This window comes from Pseudorca crassidens, chromosome 2 (genome assembly GCF_039906515.1).
Source record: "Pseudorca crassidens isolate mPseCra1 chromosome 2, mPseCra1.hap1, whole genome shotgun sequence".
Lineage (NCBI taxonomy): Eukaryota > Metazoa > Chordata > Mammalia > Artiodactyla > Delphinidae > Pseudorca > Pseudorca crassidens.
The window spans coordinates 30,240,098-30,263,073 of record NC_090297.1 but is presented as its reverse complement, the minus strand read 5'-3'; the positions used below and the strand labels follow the sequence as shown (position 1 = coordinate 30,263,073).

General features: G+C 49.4%; 1 protein-coding gene across 1 annotated transcript in view; it reads left to right on the top strand.

Moving 5' to 3' along the window:
• Window positions 1-1,133: 1,133 nt before the first annotated feature.
• Window positions 1,134-22,976, top strand: part of EPHA10 (EPH receptor A10) — a 42,114-nt gene continuing 20,271 nt past the window's right edge. Inside the window, exons 1-5 of the mRNA XM_067725543.1 lie at window positions 1,134-1,281; window positions 3,534-3,598; window positions 4,283-4,961; window positions 10,177-10,332; window positions 10,840-11,190. Coding sequence (XP_067581644.1) covers window positions 1,176-1,281; window positions 3,534-3,598; window positions 4,283-4,961; window positions 10,177-10,332; window positions 10,840-11,190 — 1,357 coding nt within the window. The 5' untranslated portion in view covers window positions 1,134-1,175. The remainder of the gene's footprint in view (window positions 1,282-3,533; window positions 3,599-4,282; window positions 4,962-10,176; window positions 10,333-10,839; window positions 11,191-22,976) is intronic.

Below are 22,976 nucleotides of genomic sequence, written 5' to 3'. Positions count from 1 at the left end.
GGTGGGTGGAGCTTTCTCCGCTCAAGTTCAGTCCAGATGGTGGCGCTCGACAGCCGCCTCCCTCATCCTGGAGGGCCCCAGCCCTTCCCAGCATCAATGCCTTAAACCCTCAGCTAGCACGTAAATGACCTTCACTAGATAGAGGTCGTGCTCCACGTTTCCTTTCGCTTCTTCAGCGCTGGGTGAACTCTGCGAGGATTGCTCCTCCTCTCGCTGATGCCTGGGAGTCCGGCCGCTGCGCTCCTCACCAGTCCCCTGGGGCGGGCGGAGGGGGATTATGGGAGGGGGGGACTCCAGGCTGGGGAAAGGGGTGGTTGTGGAGAGCGCTGCCTGTGTCCTGGCAGCAGGAGCAGGAACCTGAGGAACCGGTAGTTCATGCAAAATCTATCACCGCCCGTCCTGGCGTCCACATGGTTTCCCAGCCTCGGAAGAGCTGCTGGTAGGGTGGGACTCTGTCTGCCACTTTACTCTCCTTTCTCGAGTAGCTCTCGAGGTCGGGCTTGGCCTCTTCCTCCAGCCGCTGAGTGTGTGTGTGTCTGTGTGTGTGTGTGTGTGTGTGTGTGTGTGTGTGTGTGTGAAGAGGGCGGGGAGAAAGGGGGCGGGGTGGAGATACGAGAAGCCGCAGACACTGGAAGAAACCGAGGGCTGGGAGATAGAGGAGCTTCCCAGAGCTTGGGGTCAGGATACCAGGCTTCAAAACCTCCTGCAAGTCCTAGGTACAAGGGGTCTTCCAGGTTAGCTCTGAGGCTGCAAATGTCGTTGCCTCCCAGAGGTTCGCTCCTCCTTAAGCCACGCCCACATCGCCTACTTCTCAGGAATGAGAGGCTAAGGTTCAGCGCTCTGGGCCACCAACGTCGGCTCATCCCCCTCCCCATGAGCCCAAATGGCTCTCAGCGCTGCCCCACCCCCACGGTTTGGAGACTGGCGGGACCCCTTCCTTCCCCCGCCTCCAATTCGCTGATCCGCCCCTGGCCTCTGAAACTCCACCCCTCCACCTTCTGCTGGCGGGGATTGGTGGACTTCCCGCGGCGGTGCATAATGCTTGGTCCCCATGGATGATGGTCACCGGCGAGATCCCGCCCCCCGCCGGCGCTGGGGTCTGGGGGCACTGCTCAGCGGTGCTGGGGCTGGCGCGGCTCGAGCCGCCGCCGCACTGACAGCTCGGTTTGCGGACCATGGAGACCGGCGTCGGCCCACATCCGCTGCGCCTGTTCATCTGCCTGATGCCGCTCTGTCTCGCCTTGCTTTTGGGACCAGGGAGGCCCGGGACCGCCGAGGAAGGTGAGGAGTCTGGCGGCTGTTCTTGGAGCCTGGGATGCCAAAATACAGGAGGCTGGAGAGCTGGGGTGCTGGGAGAAGGAGTCGTATGGAGAGACTGGAGTCGGTATTGGGGTTTGAAGCAAGCGGGCAGCGGGAAGCAAAGAACTGGAGACACGGAGGGAAAGGTGGCTAAACAACGGAGAAGAGAGGAGCATTGAGGAGCTTGGGGACTGGAGACCTGGGAGGCTGGGGAAGAAAGAGACCAGGAACCGTGGGAGCCAGAGGCGGCGGTTCAGGGGCCGGTGAGACGGACAGGCTGAGCAATTGGATGTGGGAGGTGTGGGGGCAGGGAGATGCGGAGGTGAGATCAGAGTACGGGGAGACGGGATGGAGCCCGAACGGCGGGGGGCTAGGGGACCACTGCGTGGCGAACAGGAGGTAGAGCGCTGGTGCCGCGGCGGGGGCGCGGGGTCTGGAGGCGAGGGTGGCGGGGCGCGGTGGGGGCCGGGGTGTGTCTGGGTCCGGGAGCTGCCCGACGTGCTGACCAGGAAGCTGTCCGCAGTGCTGATTTTGAAGCGTAGACTAACCAGCGCTCTCCGAGTTGCCGGGTTTGGGGCTGCCCACTGGACCAGAGCCCGCATCTTGCCTAGATTTGGGGGAACTGTACCCTCAGTTGAATCCAGAGGCGTAATATCCAGGTGCAGAATACGGAGGAGCTGGAATCTGAGGTGTTGGCCTCGGGGTTGGTCGGGGCGCTGGATCTCTGATGCTTTCCAATATGCAATTCTGATGTGCTGTAAGTTATACCGAAATCGGGAAGCTGTCAGCGGTCCTGCCCATTGTCGCTGACGCATCTGGGACCAACACTCTTAAAGGTCTCACCTTGGAGCCCCACCCCCTTGCTTAAGCTCCAGATGAGGAATCTTCCAAGATTTGGGGATGACCTGGGCTCCTGTCTCTGAGTTGCTGCTGTGCTGTCCAAACCAGTGCTTCTTGGGACCGATGCTGAGAGCGGAATCCAGACTGCTGGTCAGATGCCTCCTGGGGGAAGAAAGTGACTTCAAGCCTCTCTGGTATAGAAGGGGCCATGGCTTTATATATTAAAGGAACCCTGACAGTCTTCCAAAAGGCAGTAGAGGTGACAGCCCCTGGGAAAGGGGCTGGCTGAGGAGATGAGAGGTTTTTATCTCTGTTGCTGCTGGCAGGGTCTCTCTACTTTGTTTTCCCCAGAGACCTTGGGAGTCAAACTAAAAAGGTTCAAGTCTTTTCCATCCCTGGTGACCCCAGACCTCAGAAGAACACCCAAGTATGAGTGAATTCAGGGATATATACAGGAATCCTTTGATATGCTCACTTTCTCCCTCTTCTCGACACTCAGTTATAATTTAGGGAACCTGGGAAGGCGGGGGGGATCACTGATCCCCCATTTAAAAGCCAGTCTTATGGTACTTGTCATGGATTCTGTGCCAGGCTGAATAATGACTCCCCAAATATTTCCATATCCTAATCCCCAGAATCTGTGTATATTATCATAAATGGCAATAGACTTTGCAGATGTGGTTAAGGATCTTGAGTTGGAGAGATTACCCTGGATTATATGGGTGGCCCAGTTGTCATCACAATGGTCTTTATAAGAGGGACACAGGGTCAGTCAGAATCAGAGGAGAAGGCAATGTGATGACAGAAGAAGAGATTGGAATGGTGTGTTTTGAAGATGGAGGAAGGGGCCACAAGCCAAGGAATCCAGGTGTGGCCACTAGAAGCTGAAGAAGGTAAGGAAATGGATTCTTCCCGTTGAGCCTCCAGTGTTGCCGACACCCTCACTTTAGACCAGTGAGACCGATTTTCAACTTCTGACACCCAGAAATGTAAGAGAATAAAATTTTGTTGTTTTAAGCCACTGTTTGTGGTAATTTGTCACAGCAGCCACAGGAAACTAATACAGGCTCCCTCCCAAATCATCGTGGCTACCTTTATTTACACTAGAGCTACTCACACTTCCTCGTGGGGAGGTATGGAGTGGAAAAACCGTGTCTGTGTCCTTCACCACATTCTCTGTTTCCTCAGTTAGCTTTTTTTTTTTTGGCCACGCTGCGAGGCTTAGTTGCCCCACCAGGAATTGAACCTGGACCCTCGGCAGTGAAAACACAGAGTCCTAACCACTGGACCGCCAGGGAATTCCCTCCGTTAGCAAATTTAAAGTGAACTCGCCAAAGAGTCTCGTACTCCTGAACTTCTGGCTTTCTGACACTTCTATTCTCCTCTCTCTCTAGTCACCCTCCTGGATTCCAAAGCCTCCCAGGCTGATCTGGGCTGGACTGCACTGCCGAGTAATGGGGTAAGTGTAAACCTTTCCTTCCCTGTCCCAAGGAGCCTCTGGTGGTCCAGGATTCAGTCCCTTTATCTCCCCATGGTTACATCAGATCGAAATGGTCCTCAGAGCATGTGGTCTCCAGCAGCCCTGGCTTCAAGCCAGAGTGACCTATTAGAAAACGTTGAGTCTTCAGTCAGACAGAAAAAGCAAGAAGACAACTGACTGTGTCTAGGAACAGAAACGTGGCATCTGGATGGAGCCAGTGCTGGATGGTGCCTTGCACCCAATAGATCCAGCAAACAGTGCTGTTGATCGATAGATTGACAGAACAAGCAAGACTTGGAATCCTAAAAGAGGCTTGCGGTAGTGGTGGGGAGATGTGGCAGTGTGACAGCAGTTTGGTGTTGTGGAAAGGCATTGGTGGAGAGCCAGGAGACTCCTTTTCTAGCTCTGCTACTAACCCGACGTGTATATCCACTCAAGTCACCATTCTCTGGAGCCTCAGTTTCCCCGTCAGTTGGACTCAGTTGTCTCCAACGTTTCTCCCAGCTCTGCGTCTTATAATTTTAGGGTTGTGTATAGAGAAGGAGGGGAGAAGAGAATGCAAAATGATGGGGAAAGGGGGTTTCAGCCCGAGTCACCGCCAGGGCTCGACCTCTTGGGGGCGCCTTGGCTCTGAGCTGCCCACATCTTTGTTCTCCTCCCCAGTGGGAGGAGATCAGCGGCGTGGACGAGCACGACCGTCCCATTCGCACCTACCAGGTGTGCAACGTGCTGGAGCCCAACCAGGACAACTGGTTGCAGACTGGCTGGATCAGCCGCGGGCGCGGGCAGCGCATCTTCGTGGAGCTGCAGTTCACACTGCGCGACTGCAGCAGCATCCCTGGAGCCGCCGGCACTTGCAAGGAGACTTTCAACGTCTACTATCTGGAAACCGAGGCCGATCTGGGCCGTGGGCATCCCCGCCCAGGCGGCAGCCGGCCCCGCAAGATCGACACGATCGCGGCGGACGAGAGCTTCACGCAGGGCGACCTGGGCGAGCGCAAGATGAAGCTGAACACAGAGGTGCGAGAGATCGGTCCGCTGAGCCGGCGGGGTTTCCACCTAGCCTTCCAGGACGTGGGCGCATGCGTGGCGCTGGTCTCTGTGCGCGTCTACTACAAGCAGTGCCGCGCTACAGTGCGGGGTCTGGCGGCGTTCCCAGCCACCGCAGCCGAGAGCGCCTTCTCCACGCTGGTGGAGGTGACCGGAACGTGCGTGGCGCACTCAGAAGGGGAGCCCGGCAGCCCCCCGCGCATGCACTGCGGCGCCGATGGTGAGTGGCTTGTGCCCGTGGGCCGCTGCAGCTGCAGTGCGGGATTCCAGGAACGTGGTGACATCTGTGAAGGTATCCAGCGCACTGGGGGGTGTGGTGTGGGAGTGTAGCGCGCAGGTGGCAGTTGGGAGAGAGAGTGTCCTAGATGAAAGAGGCAGGGTGGGGAGTGCGGAAGCCACGGGATGTGGAGCCGGGAGTCCAGACATTTTGCGGTGCTTCCAGTGGGTCCAGCCAGAATCGGTGAGTGAAGTTAATGGGAGGTGAATTTGACTCCATATAAGGGGGCATCAGGACCTATATTTTAGGCACCATGATAAGCACCTCACACGGGCCTTCTCCTTTATTCACAGCAATAAAGTCATCATTATTCCTATTTTGCAGATGAGGAAACAGAGGCTCAGAGAGATTAACACCTCACTTGCAGTTAGGAAGTGGGGAACTGGGATTTGAATCCAGATTTGCCCAACTCTCAAGTTCTTTCTACTACACCATGCTGACTCCCCTGTGCATAAGGAAGAATGTTACAGTTGGCCAACTGTATTAGCTAGGGGCTAGTGGAGTTGGTTGCATTATACGGAGTGAGCTCCCTGTCACCGACAATATGCAAGTCAGAGGCTGGCAGGGGGATTCTTTTTTAATTTTCTTTAAATTTATTTATTTATTTATTTATTTATTTTTGGCTGCATTGGGTCTTTGTTGCTGCGCTCGGGCTTTCTTTAGTTGCAGTGAGCAGGCGCTACTCTTCGTTGCGGTGCACGGGCCTCTCACTGCGGTGGCCTCTCCCACTGCGGAGCATGGGCTCCAGGCTCGCGGGCTTCAGTAGTTGTGGCTCATGGGCTCCAGAGCGCAGGCCCAGCAGTCGTGGTGCACGGGCCTAGTTGCTCTGTGGCATGTGGCATCTTCCCAGACCAGGGCTCAAACTCGTGTCCTCTGCACTGGCAGGCAGACTCGTAACCACTGCACCACCAGGGAAGCCCAAGCAGGGGGATTCTTGAGTTGGAGAGAGAGACTGGGAGGTTGCACTGGATGACTACTAAGATCCCACCCAACTCTCTGAACTAGAATCACTGCACCCCCTGGGGCAGAGCCTCCATGTTGGGGGTTCTTTTGGACTCTCTGGTCTGTGGGGCACCAGGAACAGATCTCTCCTTCTCTCTCCTATCTGCATCTGGAGGACTGAACGGACTGGGGTAGAGAACATAGGACGTGGATGGACATATCAAATTGACGGTGTCCATGGTACGTTCAAGTGGAGGTAGCTAGAAAGTGGGTCTGGAGCTCAGCAACAGAGAGATAGATGCGACTTGAAGATACAGGTGTGGTTGGGACAGACCAGGGAGAATGTGTGGGGTATGAAGCAAGAGGGCCAATGATGAACTCTCACAGAACAGCACTATAGGAGGGGAAGTGGAAGAAATGGAGGCCGTAAAAAAGACTACAAGGCAGTGATCAGAGGCTGGGGGAGAGTGTGATTTCATGGCAGCCAAGGGCGATGGAGGTACCCAGGAACGAATGGCCTGCAGTGTTGGCGAGCAGTCAGATAAGGCGAGGATTGGCCAGTGTCTGCCTGGTGGCCCTGGTAAGAGCAGTGTCAGCTGAGTGATGGAGAGAGCAACCAGCTGCAGTGGACTGAAGGACGAAGGCAGCTGAGGAGCTAGAGTCGGGGACCGTAAACACTCTCTGGAGGCTGGGTTTGAAAGGGCAGGAGAGGGCCTGGTGTCTTGAGGAGGACATTCGGTGGAGAGAGAATTTTTACTGTAGATGTGAGCCTTCTTTACACATGAGGGAGGAGCCAGTGGGGTACCAAGTAGGGGGTGGTGGGAGCAGTAGGCCTCGGGGGAAGAAGTATTTTATTACTGATGTGGATCAGAATTGCTGACACATGCTGCTAACAAAAAGCAGACCACGTTTTAGTCAGTTTCATTGTTTTTAAATACTCCACAGACAGTGCCCTACTGCCCACACCCTAAACGGACCGCTTTTATGGCTCCGCTCCCTGTACGGTAACCGGGAAGAGCTAGTAGAGAAGGGAATGACCAGCTGATGGCCTCTCTTCCCGCTGTGAGGTAGGAGAAGGGCATCTGTACCAGTGTACAGTAGAATCCTGGTCTGCCTTATTCACTGCTGTAGCTTCAGAGCCTAGGACAGCACCTGGCTCATATTCGATGCTAAAACATTGTTGAATGACTGGATCAGGTGTTGGGGGAGGGGGTTTGGATACACACTCTGGGCAATGAGAGGGACACACACACACACACACACACACCCGGGAACCCAATCCCACTTCTGACTTTGGCTGAGACCAGACAAAGGCCATTTGTAATGGCATCAACTCTGCCTTGGGGAGTATGGAGGTGGGGAGGATGCCAGGGAAAGCTTCACAAGGGAGGTGTTATTTTGAACTAGGATTTGGAGGAACATAGCAGTTCACCAGAAGAGAAGGGGTGTAAGATTACAGGACAAGATCCAGAGGTGTGAAAGGAAAATTTCAGTACGGATGGGTGGGGTGGCTGGCATTGGGGAGCTGTGGGAGGGTTTCAAGAAGGGAAGGAAACGGGCTTCCCTGGTGGCGCAGTGGTTGAGAGTCCGCCTGCCGATGCAGGGGACACGGGTTCGTGCCTCGGTCCAGGAAGATCGGGGAGCGGCTGGGCCCGTGAGCCATGGCCGCTGAGCCTGTGCGTCCGGAGCCTGTGCTCCGCAACGGGAGAGGCCACAGCAGTGAAAGGCCCGTGTACCGCAAAAAAAAAAAAAAAAAAAAAGGGAAGGAAGACCCTGCAAGTGCCTTCTGCAGCTATTATAGAGCCCTCTCTAAAGGCAGATGGATGTGGAGGCTTCTCTTTTTTTTTTTTTTTTTTTGCGGTACGCGGGCCTCTCACGGTTGTGGCCTCTCCCGTTGCGGAACACAGGCTCCGGATGCGCAGGCTCAGCGGCCATGGCTCACGGGCCTAGCCGCTGCGCGGCATGTGGGATCTTCCCGGACCGGGGCACGAACCCGTGTCCCCTGCATCGGCAGGCGGACTCTCAACCACTGCGCCACCAGGGAAGCCTGGCGGCTTCTCTTTTTAGTGACCGTGACTCTTGTTCCTTCTCTCCCAGCCACCAGAGGAATTACTGAAAGACTTGGGGTTTCCCTTGGGGAAAAAATCAGAGTGTATGACTCATGTCTTCAGATCTCTGTAGGACTGCCCTGGAGCAGAGGGACCCAAGCAGACATGCTAAGCTCTACAGGGCACATCAATCCTCTGCAATGAGGTGGCATGAGGTGGGTTACAAGCAGGGAGGCTGCTTTGGACTCAACATAAAGGAAGCACTTTCTAACTGCCAGCATTGTTCAGCAGAGGCGGCCTCAGAGGGAGGTTGGCTCCGCATTACCAAGTATCTGAGCAAAGACTCTGGCTACTGCTAGGAAAGCTGCTGGAGGGTGGGCCAGTGGGAGCTGAACTAGATGACCCCTGAAATTCTGACCCCGAAGGAGGCAGGGGCCGGGAGTCAGGAGTCACTTCCTGAGTCTGCCCCTCAATACAACCTCTTTTAAGTAGAGCCTCTCCAAGTAGAAATAAGCAATGCTGTCTCTGATGGGACCACCCACCTCTAGGACCCCAGATACCCACATACACACGGAGAAAAGGAGCCTCCCACATTCTTTCCCTCCTGCGGTGAGGACCCCACCCCCCACCCCGCTCCTGCTCCCGCAAACAGATCCCTCTCTTATTTCACAATGGAGGTGGGCAGGCCATGCTTATTGTTCTCATTTGACTGATGGTTTCTCAAGGCCAGAGAGGCACAGGAAGTGGCCGAGCTAACACCGGAACCCAGGTCTCCTGAGTCCCAGCCCGGGTGGCTGTTGCCCACTGGACCACGATGTTAGCTAGCTCTGTGCTTCATTCTGAAGGCAGACTTCCAAAGCCTCCTGGGCTTTGGAGACCCTGCCCAAAGCTGCCCAAAGCCCAGGACTCTAGGCAACACGGACGCCCCTCCCCCCCAAACCTAAGCCTTCCAGATAATGGGAACCCTCAGCCCTCTGCCCTCTCCTCCCAGACAGGGAAAGTTCTGAAAGTTCTTCCCAAGTGCTATAGTCTGCGTCCCTTCTTCTGTACTATGTCTTCTTGGGGCTGGAGAGCAGCCAGCCTTCCACAAGCAGCTAAAGCAGAGGAGAGGGATAGAGAAGTCCTGGCGGGGGCAGAGAACCAGGTGAGGACCACCCAAGCTCTGAGAGGAGGGCCAAGAGCCATTGCTTCCCTCCCTGGCCCAGCTGGTGAGGAATTTTTTAAAGTGGGTGCTTAGCTGTTTCCACTTCAGGCCTGAGTTGGAGGAAGAGTGATTACTACCATTATTGTATAACTGTTGTCTGTACTGGGCTAAGCAGTTTGCATGTTTTATCTCAATCTTCCAAGCACCTTTTTGAGGTAGGTATTCTATACAAGGCTCAGAGAGGTCACCAACTTGCCCAAGGCCACACAGCAAATAAGTGGTGCGACTCAGCTGCAAATCTAGGTTGTTTAGATATAAAAGCCTTTGCTCTTAACCATTGACTTCTGGGGGAGGTGAGAGAAGCAAAGTAACTGAGGAGGTGCCAAGGCTAGAACCAGGGAACTTTCACTGTCCCTCTCCTCTCTCCACCTGGCTGGCTCCACTTTCAAATGGGAACCAAGTGCGTCAGTAGATTTATGATGCATTAGCCCCCAAATAGTGGAGGTGGGAGGAAGCTCTGACAAGTGTGTGTGTTTGTGTGCGTCAGAGTTTTTGTCTCTGTAACTGGGAGTGTGTGGGTGTCTGTCCTTGGGTAACTGTGGGACACCCCTTCGAGGCCTCTCTCTTCTGTCCTCACATCAAAACCGGAAAGTTTGGTTCCTTTTCTCCCAGTGGGCGTTAGGGCAGTGTGGTGTGGTCTCTCAAACCAGTCGGCTTTGGCTGGAATCCCTCCATTCACTGGCTGTGGGACATGGGGCAAGTTACTTAGCCTCTCTGAGCCTTAGCTCCCTCATTTAAAAAATGAGGATAAAGCAACATACCTCACAGGTTGTTATGAGCATTTAATGAATTACTAAAAGAGAAACACTGCAGTGTTTGCACGTTAAGCGCTTACTAAGGGTTAAGTAATACTGCATTGTTCAGTCACGAGCTGCCACCCCCGGGGCGGTGCTGGAGTAGCTGAGACCCCCGCCCCCCACTTCCCCATCACAATTCGAGGAGATAAGGCCCACCACAGTGGGGGCAGTCAGGAAAGCGGGGGGGGGGAGCCAGAAGCTGTGGCGGAGCCCCCTCCTCACGCAGTTCCTCCCCGCAGCCTGTCCCCCAGGGTTTTACAAGGTGTCCCCGCGGCGGCCCCTCTGCTCGCCGTGCCCGGAGCACAGCCGGGCCCTGGAAAACGCGTCCACGTTCTGCGTGTGCCAGGAAAGCTACGCGCGCTCGCCCAGCGACCCGCCCTCGGCGTCCTGCACCCGTGAGTTCCCCTCCTGAATGCCTTCCGGATGGTGGGTGGGGCGGTCCATAAGGGCGTAATCGAGGCGTTGTGAGGGCAGGGGTTCCACACTCGGGGGCGCCAGGGCGCACGTGGGGGCCAGCGATCCAGACGGCAGAGTGGAGGGAGGGGAGCCTGGGGCGGTGATGGGGCCCGGGGCCCGGGGTTGGAAGAAGCAGGACAACAGAGACAGTCCAGACGGAGGGATGAGGTTAGGCTTGTTGGGGGATCACCGTGTGCGCCGCCTACAACCATCCCCGCCCTCACCTCTCCCAACTTTCCAGCCGGGCGGGGGACTCCCGCCCCTCACACTCTGCATCCCCAACCTCATCCCCTCACTGACATCCTCCCACCCCATCACTGACCGCGCCCCACTCCCACATCCCGCCCCTCACTGCTCCACGCCCCCGTCCCTCCCCCTCACTGCCCCCGCCCCCATCCCGCCCTTCCTCTCCCCGCCCCTGACGGCGCCCGCCTCTGTGCCCCCAGGGCCGCCGTCGGCGCCGCGGGACTTGCAGTACAGCTTGAGCCGCTCGCCGCTGGCGCTGCGGCTGCGCTGGCTGCCTCCGGCCGACTCGGGCGGCCGCTCGGACGTCACCTACTCGCTGCTGTGCCTGCGCTGCGGCCTCGAGGACCCGGCGGGCGCGTGCGAACCGTGCGGGCCGCGCGTGGCCTTCGTGCCGCGCCAGGCGGGGCTGCGGGAGCGCGCCGCCACACTGCTGCACCTGCGGCCCGGCGCGCGCTACACCGTGCGCGTAGCCGCGCTCAACGGAGTGTCTGGCCCGGAGGCCGCCGCGGGAGCCACCTACGCGCAGGTCACCGTCTCCACCGGTGCCGGGGGTAAGGCCTTCCGCACCCCGCGCGCCCGCCCGTCCGGCCCACCGCGAGCATCCCCACAGCCCGCAGCCACCCCGGATAAACTGCGATCGCTGGTCTTAAACAAAAATCCCCGACCCTGGCGACCCCCCATCGAGGTCAACCCCCTTCCCGAAGGCCATGGAGGAGAGATTGAGGATACAGGTGACTCTGTGCCTCTGGGCCAAAGAGGTTATGAGTGTTAGTGATTCTGCGGGAGCCAGTGCGTGCTCCTTCTTCTGACCTCGCGGAAAGCCTATGTCCCACATCCAACTCTGCAGTTGCCTTGCCTCTCGTTTCCCGGCAAAAGGGGTGGAAGGTTCCTCAATCTTTTTGCCCTCCCTTCTCAAAAATTTCAGTGGGAACCAGAATCATACCTCCTTTTTTCCTGTCTTAGAAAGAGGGACCCTGTGTGTATCCCTCTGACTTCGTCCCTCGGTCTCTGCAAGGGTGTTGCTGCATTGTCACCCTCTTTCATAGTCCTGGAAAAGAGCAAGGAAGCACGGAGGGTCAGACTCTCAGGGGCGATAGAATTCACTGGTCAACACATAACAGTCACATTTCGGAGTCTGGAATTGAGATGAATAAATGAAGACCTACAATCCTTTTATACTACATCTTCCTCATTCTTGACATTTACTTTTGATTTGTCTCACTCAGCTTCAAGTAATCCTTCAAGTATCCTTTGCAAGAAAGATAAGTGAGTGAGTGGTATGGTCTTTTCATATCTGAGAAGATATGTTCCGTTTGTGACTCTGCTTCTCCGTCTGATGGCAGTTGTATTGCAGAAGAGTCTGAGGCGAGGGTAATCGTCATTGTTTTGTAGGTGACTTGAATACGAATGTGTACACGCATGGATGTTTGTATAATTCTTAGGCTACTGGTGAAAATAAACTTTAACCAATATTGACCTCTTTTCATTGAGTTTGGCTAGAACATAGTAAAACTTTGGATCTGCATACCTTTTTTTATTCCTGGAAAATTTTTTTCCAGTTTTTATTTCCAGTTATTACTTTGACTAGAACTTCTAATAACTCTGATCTCTCTCTTAAGACTCTTTCTAAACCTTGAGTTGTACGTCCATTTTCTGATTCTCAAATCTTGTCGCTTCCTTTATCATTTTCAGCTCTTAATCCATTTCCTCTGCCTTTTGGGAGAGATTTCCCAATTTGCCTGATTTTCTGGGACAACACTTTTTTTTTTTTTTTTTTTACTATCTCTATTATGATTTAACATTTGCTATTGCATTTATATTTTAAAAAATTCAGAATAGAAAAAATGAGCACCCATAATCCTATTATCCAGAGATATACAACTACTAATATCTTGGAGTATATCCTTCCACATTTTTTTCTATTTCTATATCCATACCTAGAACTATCTACTGTAAAACCCCTTTTGTATAATATACGTAACACAAATTTTTATCTGGTATTTCCTGATAATAATCCTGTTTTGATATAGATGGATTTAAAAATCATGTTAAGGAAATACTCTTCTGTTTCCATTTTGTTAATAAAAATACTTTCACTGATTGAGTGCTGCTCTGTGTTTGGCACTGTGCAATATGATTTTCTACATTAATTCATTTAAATCAAATGATAATCATCTTTCAGATGGTGAAACTGAAGTCTGAGAGGCCAAGTGAATTATCCAAAGTCAGCCAGCTAGTAGTCGAGACCCATCTTTGAACTCAGGTCTGTCTAATACCAAAGCCCTGCTTTTAGCCCCTTGGCCATATAATGCTTTCACTTTTTACTGAACTTTTCAGAAAAATCAGCAATGGATGTTAATTTTACAAAATGCTTCTTGAGCATCTTTCAAGATGACCACGTTTTTTTGTCTTTGACCTTTTGATACGATGAATTCTACTAATGGATTTTTTCAATGTGAGTTCTTTTTGCCTTCCTAGATTATACCCTACTGCAGATGAGTGTGTTATTCTTTTAATATTTGCTGAATTAATTTGCTTATATTTTAATATTTTTTCCATCTACATTTATAAGAGAGAGTAGTTTTTTTTTTTTTAATTTATTTATTTATGGCTGTGTTGGGTCTTCGTTTCTGTGCGAGGGCTTTCTCTAGTTGTGGTAAGCGGGGTCCACTCCTCACAGCGGTGCGCGAGCCCCTCACTATCGCGGCCTCTCCCGTTGCGGAGCACAGGCTCCAGATGCGCAGGCTTAGCAACTGTGGCTCACGGGCCCAGCCGCTCCGCGGCATGCGGGATCCCCCCAGACCAGGTCCCAAACCCGTGTCCCCTGCACCGGCAGGCAGACTCTCAACCACTGCGCCACCAGGGAAGCCCCCGAGAGTAGATTTTTTTTAAATTATTGTGTTCTTTGTCAAGTTTTAGCATTTTGGGCTGGCTTTGAAAAAGGCATCAGGAATAATCTCTTCTTTTTCTCTGTTCTGGAACAGTTTAAATAGCATAATTATCATTCTTTGAAGGCATGCAAAACTGCCTGGGAAACTGTACCTTGCTGATGTTCGCAATCTTTTCTATAACTTCTTCTTGAATCAGTTTTGTTAATCTGTACTTTCATAGAAAATCTTTTGATGATCTTTTTCTAATTTATTAGCCCAGAAATGCTTATTTAAAAACTTTCCATAGTATCTGGAGTTAACGCTTACTTTCTCTTTCTTCATATTGTGTCCTGTGATGTCTTTTTAAAAATTATTCTGGTCAGAAGTTTATTTTATTGGTTATGACACATAACCAGCTCTTGAACTTATCAATTCCACTGCTCTTTACTTTTGTCACTTATTTTATGATTTTATCTTTATTACTACCATCCTCCTGATTTCCTGAAGTCTTTTTCTAGGTGGCTTCAGTGCTTAGTTGTTTTTTTTTAATATTTATTTATGTGTTTGCCTGTGCCAGGTCTTAGTTGCAGCACGTGGGATCTTTGTTGCTGCAGGCAGGATCTTCATTGCAGCATGCGGGCTTAGTTGCAGCATGCGGGATCTTTAGTTGTGGCATGCATGTGGGATCTAGTTCCCTGACCAGGGATCGAACCCCGCATTGGGAGCACGGAGTCTTAACTGCTGGACCACCAGCGAAGTCCCAGTGCTTAGTTTTTATATTATAGTTTTAATATTTTAAGCCTATGAAATTTCCTCTAAGAATAGCTTTGGTCACATCCAGTATGTTTTTATACATAATATATCACATTGTTCGTATTGTCATTTTCTTTGTAGATATAATTCACATACCATAAAATTTCACTTACCTTTTAAAGTGTACAATTCAGTCATTTTTCCTAGCAGCTATCACAAACTCTCTAATTCCAGAACATTTTCATCATCCCCCAAAGAAACCCATTAACAGTCACTTCCCATTCCTCCCACTCCCTCCAGCCCCTAATAACTACTAATCTACTCTCTGTTTCTATGGATTTGCCTATTCTGGGCATTTTATATACAGGGAATTATACAGTATGTGGACTTTTATGTCTGTCTTTTTTCACTTAGCATAATGTTTTCACGGTTTGTCCATGTTGTAATATGTATCAGTATGCCATTCTGTTTATGGCTGACTAATGTTCCATTGTATGGATATACCACAATTTTGTGTATTCATTCATCAGTTTATGGACTTTGGACTGTTTCTGCTTTTTGGCTATTAGAGTAATGGTGCTATGAACATTCATGTACAAGTTTTTGTGGAAACAGGTTTTCAGTCCTCTTGGGTATATACTTAGGAGTGGAATTGCTAGGTCATATGATGTCATAGACTGAATTGTCTCTCCCAGGTTCATATGTTGAAGCCTTAACCCCCAGTGTGACTGTATTTGGAGATAGGGCCTTTAAGGAAATAATTAAGGTTAATGAGATCCTAAGGACGAGGCCCTAATCCCAAGGACTAGTGTCCTTACGAGAAGAGGAACAGACACCAGAGCTCATTTGCTCTCTTTGTGCATACACAGAGGAAAAAACAGGTGAGGACACAACAAGAAGGTGGCTGTCTGCAAGTCAGGAAGAGAGCCCTCACTAGAATACAAACATGAGTCTGCAAGCATCATCTGGGATTTCTAGCCTTTAGAACTATGAGAAAATACATTTTTGTTGTTTAAGCCACCCAGTCTACAGTATCTTGTTATGGCAGCCTGAGCTGACCAATACATATGGAAACTTTTTTATCTTTTTGAGGAGCTGCTGAACTTTTTGAGGAATTGCCAGACTGTCTCCCAAAGCAACTCTACCCTTTTCCATTCCCACCAGCAAATGTACAAGGCTTCCAGTTTCTCCACCTCCTCACCAACACTTGTTTGTCTTGCTGATTTTAGCCATCCTAGTGGATATGAAATGGTATCTCATTGCAGTTTCAGTTTACATTTCCATAATGACTAATGATGTTGAACCTCTTTTCATGTACTGGGTTTTCTTTTTGTCATTGAGTTATAAGAGGTTTTTTGTCTAATCTGTATATTCTGTATACCTTTGTATTACTTTCCTAGGGCTGCTATAACAAAGTACCAAAAATTAGATGGCTTAAAACAAAAGAAATTTCTTGTCTCACATTTCTGGAAGCTAGAAGTTTGAAATCAAGGTGTCAGCTGGGCCATGCTTTCTCTGCTCTAGGTGAGAATCCTTCCTTCCTTCTAGCCTCTGGGGTTTGCTGGCAGTCCTTGGCCTTCCATGGTTTGTAGATGCATCGCTCCAGTCACATGGCCCTCTTTTCCCTGTGTGTCTCCACATCATCTTCTCTCTATGAGAGACCCTCTCTGTGTCTAAATTTCCCCCCATTCAGAAGAACACCAGTCACATTGGATTAGGGCCCACCCAGATGACTTCATGTTGACTTGATTACCTCTGTGAAGACCATATTTCCAAATAAAGTCACATTCTAGAGGTACTGGGGGTTAGGACCTCAAAATATCTTTTTGGAGGGACACAGTTCAACACATAATGACCATTATGATACATGGTTTGCTAATATTTTCTCCTACTCTGTGGGTTGCCACTCACCTTTTTTTCCCAAAGGAGATGTAATTGACATATAACATGATATTAATTTCAGGTATACAACTTAATGATTTGATATTTGTATATATTGTAAAATGATCACACAATAAGTCTAGATCATCCACAGCCACACATAGTTATAAGAACTCTTTAAGATCTACTCTCTTAGCAATTGTTTTTTTTTTTTGGCCACACTGCACGGTTTGTGGGATCTTAGTTCCCTGACCAGGGATTGAACCCAGGTCTTTGGCAGTGAATATGTGGAGTCCTAACCACTGGACCGTCAGGGAAGTCCCAGCAATTTTCAAATATACAATATAGTATTATTAACTATAGTCACCACGCTGTACATTACATCTCCAGGACTTATTTATTTTATAACAGGAAGTTTATACCTTTTGACCACCTTCACCCATTTTTGTTTTTTTCCTTTCCTTTTTGCGGCACGCGGGCCTCTCACTGCTGTGGCCTATCCCGTTGCGGAGCACAGGCTCCGGATGCGCAGGCTCAGCGGCCATGGCTCACGGGCCCAGCCGCTCCACGGCATGTGGGATCTTCCCGGACCGGGGCACGAACCCATGTCCCCTGCATCGGCAGGTGGACACCCAACCACTGCGCCACCAGGGAAGCCCCATGACTCTTTTTGAATTATGGTTTTCTCAGGGTATATGCCTCGTAGTGGTATTGCTGGGTCATATGGTAGTTCTATTTTTAGTTTTGTTTTTTTTTTTTAATTAATTAATTTATTTTTGGCTGTGTTGGGTCTTCGTTTCTGTGCCAGGGCTTTCTCTAGTTGCGGCAGGCGGGGGCCACTCTTCATCGCGGTGCGCGGGCCTCTCACTATCGCGGCCTCTCTTGTTGCGGAGCACAGGCTTCAGATACGCAGGCTCAGTAGTTGTGGCTCACTGGCTTAGTTGCTCCACGGCATGTGAGATCTTCCCAGACCAGGGCTCGAACCCATGTCCCCTGCATTGGCAGGCAGATTCTCAACCACTGCGCCACCAGGGAAGCCCTATTTTTAGTTTTTTAAGGAACCTCCATACTGTTCTCCATAGTGGCTGTATCAATTTACATTCCCAACAACAGTGCAAGAGGGTTTCCTTTTCTCCACACCCTCTCCAGCATTTATTGTTTGTAGATTTTTTGATGACGGCCATTCTGACTGGTGTGAGGTGATACCTCATTGTAGTTTTGAGTTGCATTTCTCTAATGATTAACCTTCACCCATTTTGCCCACCTCTCACCTCCACCTATGGCAGCCACCTGTCTTTCACTTTCTTAGTAGTGTCCTTTGAAGCTCAGAGTTTTAAATTTTGATCAAGTCCAGTTTATTTTTCTTTAGTTGCTTGTGTTTTTGGTTTCATATCTAAGAAACCATTGCCTAAATCAAGGTCATGAAGACTTACACCTGTGTTTTCTTCTAGTATTGTAGTTTCGACTAAAATTATTTTATTTAATTTATTTATTTTTAAATTTATTTTTGGCTGCGTTGGGTCTTTGTTACTGCGCACGGGCTTTCTCTAGTTGCGGCGAGCAGGGGCTACTCTTTGTTGCAGTGCGTGGCCTTCTCCTTGCAGTGGCTTCTCTTGTTGCAGAGCACAGGCTCTAGGCATGCAGGCTTCAGTAGTTGTGGCACACAGGCTCAGTAGTTGTGGCTCGCGGGCTCTAGAGCGCAGGCTCAGTAGTTGTGGTGCAGGGGCTTAGTTGCTCCGCGGCATGTGGGATCTTCCCGGACCAGGGCTCGAACCCATGTCACCTGCGTTGGCAGGCGGATTCTTAACCATTGCGCCACCAGGGAAGTCCCCAGTGTTTACTTTTTAAAGTAACTATTGTGGTTTTCTTTGAGGGCTAAGGTGTGGTAAACACTTTAACTATTCTATGGCTACCTTGAAGCAATGCGTATTATTTTCATACTGCAGTGTTCTCTCTCTCCCCCTCCATCTCCATATATATTAAGTATATTATTTAATCCTTCTATTTCCTTCTTATTGTCTACTTGATGTTCCAAGGACTAAGAGGTTTAACTTTCCCATTCTGCTTGTAATTTTGTTAAATTCCTTATATTTGTAATGACTTTTAAATATTTTGATTTTGCTAATGCATTTTTAGTTTCCCTACACGCCTTTCTCACTTTCTCCACTTTTATCTCATCTCATCCTGTTTCTTTTTCTTCTCCATCTGTTTTCTCTTCGTGGCCTTCTGCTCCTATTTCAGAAGGCTGTGTTTTCTTTCATCTTCTTCAAGATGCCAAACAGCCTCCTTACTTGTTCTTCTAACTGTCATATTAATCGCTCTTAAAGATCTGCTCCTCCTGAGTCTTCATTTTTTAAAAAAATTTATTTATTTATTTTTGGCTGCTTTGGGTCTTCGTTGCTGTGTGTGGGCTTTCTCTAGTATGGCAAGTGGGGGCTAGTCTTCATTGCAGTGCGCGGGCTTCTCATTGCGGTGGCTTCTCTTTGCTGTGGAGCATGGGATCTAGGTGTGTGGGCTTCAGTAGTTGCGGCGTGCAAGCTCAGTAGTTGTGGCTCGCGGACTCTAGAGCGCAGGCTCAGTAGTTGTGGCACACGGGCTTAGTTGCTCCGTGGCATGTGGGATCTTCCCGGACCAGGGCTCGAACCTGTGTCCCCTGCATTGGCAGGCAGATTCTTAACCACTGCGCCACCAGGGAAGTCCCCTCCTGAGTCTTTAGAGTAATACTTTTTTTTGCTTATTCAGAAATATTTTTTCATATGCCCAATTTCTTAGTGTTTTCTGTTTACTTGTTCTCGAACAAGGAACTAGCTGATGTTTGCCAAAAAACCCAAAAACCAAAACAAGATATATGAATTGTCCTTTTTACCAGTTTGTGAGGCTTTCAGCTGCAAGTAACAATACGTCTCAGTGCAAATGACATTTGACTGAAATGACTTATTAGCTTACCTAAGAAGAGGGGAATTAGAGCTTGGTTAATTCAGCAGCTCAACAGTGCCCTCAAGGACCCAGGTTCTTTCTTTCCCTCCACTCTGCCATCCTTATAACATAGGCTGGCTCCCTTATGGTGGCAAGTTGGATGCAGCTGCTCCAGACATCATCATATCCTTACCATCCAGGGCAGAAAAAGAACTGTTTCTTCCTCGTTGGTACTTTTTTTATTTTAAGTTGTGACTCTATTCCTTTATTTCTTTTTTCTTAATAGATCTTTATTGGAGTATAATTGCTTCACAATACTGCGTTAGTTTCTGTTGCACAACAAAGCGAATCAGTCATATGCATACACATGTCCGCATATCCCCTTCCTCTTGAGCCTCCCTCCCATCCTCCCTATCCCACCCCTCTAGGTCATCGCAAAGTACCGAGCCCATCTCCTTGTGCTATGCTGATGCTTCCCACCAGCCAGCTATTTTACATTCGGTAGTGTATATATGTCAATGCTACTCTCACTTTGCCCCAGCTTCGCCCTCCCACCCCATGTCCTCAGTTGCAGGGCAGGAATAAAGATGTAGACATAGAAAATGTTGGTATCTTTTTAAAAGCCAGAAACCTTTCCCATAATCCCTCCTCCCCTTAGGTGACTTCTCCTTTTGTTGGCCAGAACTGGATTATGAACTCAACCCTAACCCAATCATTGGCAAAGGGAATGAGTGCACACAGATGTTTTAGAACAATCAGAATTAACCTGAGTCATCTCAGGGCAGACAGTAGACCCTGAATCAAAAACTGGGCTCAGTCAGCGGGGAAGGGGGACATGGCCGTTGGATAGGTTTCCAGTAGTGTCTGCTGTACTCTCAGCCCCACTTTGGTGCTGACTGATCTCATTACCAATCTATAGTGGGAGAGCAGGTGCTTGGGCTCAGTTTTTAGCTCCATTGTCAGGATTTATCAGGCTTTCATCTAACATAGCTCTGCGGGGCTGAAATTCAACCTTCTTCTACCTCTGTATCCTGGCCATCTGATAACTTTCAACAAATGTAGTTTTTAAAAATGACATTCCTGGCTCTTTCCTGTCTCTGCCCTCCATCTGTATCTACAAGGGATTGTGCCCCTTCCTAGGATGTTTCATCACTCTTCTTCCCTTTGTGCCTACATCTTTTCTGGGAGCTGCCATCTCCAAGTGTATCTAGGCTGAGAGGCACTCTCCGGAGACAGGGAAGAACACTTTTCCTCCAAAGCAACTATGCAGTAGAGTGATGGCTGTGCATTCGTTGTCCAGTTGAAAAAGACCTTGCTTTTTTTTTTTTATTTTAAGGGTCAGGCAGTGGGAGGAAGGATGAAGTATCTTCCAAGTTATTTTCAGGACGGGAGGCAGCGTCACTCTGTGAGTAGCATAGCCGGGGGTGCACTACAATTGTATTTTTCAGTCCAGTACCACTGGCTTTAGCGTAGGTGGAAATATGCCGCTCTACTCCCCATCACCCCATTCTGGCAGTCAGCTGTCAAGATTAGTTTACGGTGACATTCTGTGTTTTCAACTCTTTCTGTATCTTTGGGTCTTAATTAGAATTTGGGGGAGACTGGAGATGGAGCCTGTTAGATGGTTACCATTTAAAACTGGAAGCCATGTTTATACGCTTTTCTAAGAGTGATCTCCTTATGCCCTTCTCTCCACTTCCTCGGCCCGTTGCCACCTGCCGTCCACTTCCCCTCTATCCCCTGAAGTCACCAGGAACCTCCACATTGTTAAAGCCAGTGGGCACTTTGAATCATCTTGCCCCGTCTCTGCTCAGCATATGACACTGCCAACCAGCGGTTCCTCTTGCTGGTAAACTTGGTATTGAATGCTTGTTCTGTGTCAGGTGTTGTGCTAAGCTCTCCAGATGCATTAATTCATAAAATTCTCACAGCAGGCCTAAGGAGGTCATTCTTGTTTCCAGTCTACATATAAGGAAACCGAGGCTCTTGCTTGTGGCCCAGTAGCTGATAACTGGAAGAGTCAGGAAGGAACCTTCCTAAATGTCCTCTTCCCTGGGCTTCTGTAGCCTCCTTTGCTCCTGGCTTTTCCTCCTACCTCTGTGGCTTCTCCTTTCTAAGCTCCTCTTCCTTTGCCTGCCTTTTCTTGGGCTTGTTTCCTGAAAGCTTTGCCTTCTCTCTCTCTGTGCATTGCCCTGGGCAGTTTCATCGAATCACCTCCTGATGGCTCTCGGATCTCTATCACCCTCCCAGGTCCCTTTTGGGAGCCTTGGAACCCCTTATCCAGCTGCCTTTCTGGCATCTTCTCTTGGGAACCCCTCTGCTCAACACACTTAAAGTGAAGTCATGATCTTTCCTCCCAGTAACCTGGTGGTACCTTATTCTGGCATGATTACACTTCTGTTTGTTTCTTTTTGTTTGCTACTGTCTGTCCCCCCCCAACATTATCTAGACTAGGTTCTCAAATCTGTCTGTACACTGGAATCATTGAGAAGCTTTTAAAAAAGATGCTAATGCCTGAGTCCCACCCCACAGAAATTATGATTTAATTGCTTTGGGTTTATGACCTGGGCATCAATACTTTTTCTAATTGTGGTAAAAAATGTATAATTTACCAAATTAACCATTTTTAAGTGTACAGTACAGTAGTGTTAACTATATGCAATTATTGTACAACAGACCTCTAGAACGTTTTCATCTTGCAAAATGCAAACTCTGTACCCTTTGAACAACTCCGCTTGCGCCTTCCCCCAGACCCTGGCAACCACCATTCTACTTTCTAAGAGTTCGATTACTTTAGATACTTCATAGAAGTGGAGTCGTGCAGAATCTGTCTTTTCGCTACTGGCTTATTTCACTCAGCATAATGTCCTCAAAGTTCATCCATGTTGTTGCATGTGATGGGATTTCATTTTGTAGGCTGAATAGTATTCCATTGTATGTCTACATCACATTATTTTTTCCCCCAGCTTTATTGAGATATAATTGAATTACACCTTTATGTAAGTCTAAGGTGTACAATGTGATGGTTTGGTATATGTGTGTATTGTGAAATGATTGCCATGGGAAGGTTAGTTAACACATCCATCACCTCACATAAGTATGTTTTATGAGTCTGGTGAAAACATTCAAGATCTCTCTTAGCAGTTTTCCACTACACCATGCCATACATTAGATCCCCAGATGTAATTCATCTTATAATTGGAAGTTCGTACCTTTGACCAACATCTCCCCATTTCCCCCACCCCCTAGCTCTTGTCAAAAACCAATCTACTCTCTGTTTCTATGAGTTTGGCATTTTTATTTTTTTTAAATTATATATTTATTTATGGCTGCATTGGGTCTTCTTTGCTGCGCACGGGCTTTCTCTAGTTGTGGCGAGTGGGGGCTACTCTTCGTTGTGGTACGCGGGCTTCTGATTGCGGTGGCTTCTCTTGTTGTGGAGCACGGTCTCTAGGTGCGCAGGCTTCAGTAGTTGTGGCACGTGGGCTTCAGTAGTTGTGGCTCGCGGGCTCTAGAGCGCAGGCTCAGTAGTTGTGGCTCACGGGCTTAGTTGCTCCGTGGCATGTGGGATCTTCCCAGACCAGGGCTCGAACCCGCGTCCCCTGCATTGACAGGTGGATTCTTAACCACTGCGCCACCAGGGAAGTCCCGAGTTTGGCATTTTTAGATTCTACATATAAGTGAGATCATGCAGTATTTGTCTCTCTTTGTCTTATTTCACTTAGTATAATGCCTTCAAGGTTCATCTGTGGTTTTGCTAGTGGCAGGATATCTTTTTTTTAATCACTGAATAACATATCATTAAATATATACGTATATAATTTTCTTGTCTTTATCCGTTCATCTGTCAACAGACACTTATGTTGTTTCCATATCTTGGCTATTGTGAATAATGCTGCAGTGAACATGGAAGTGCA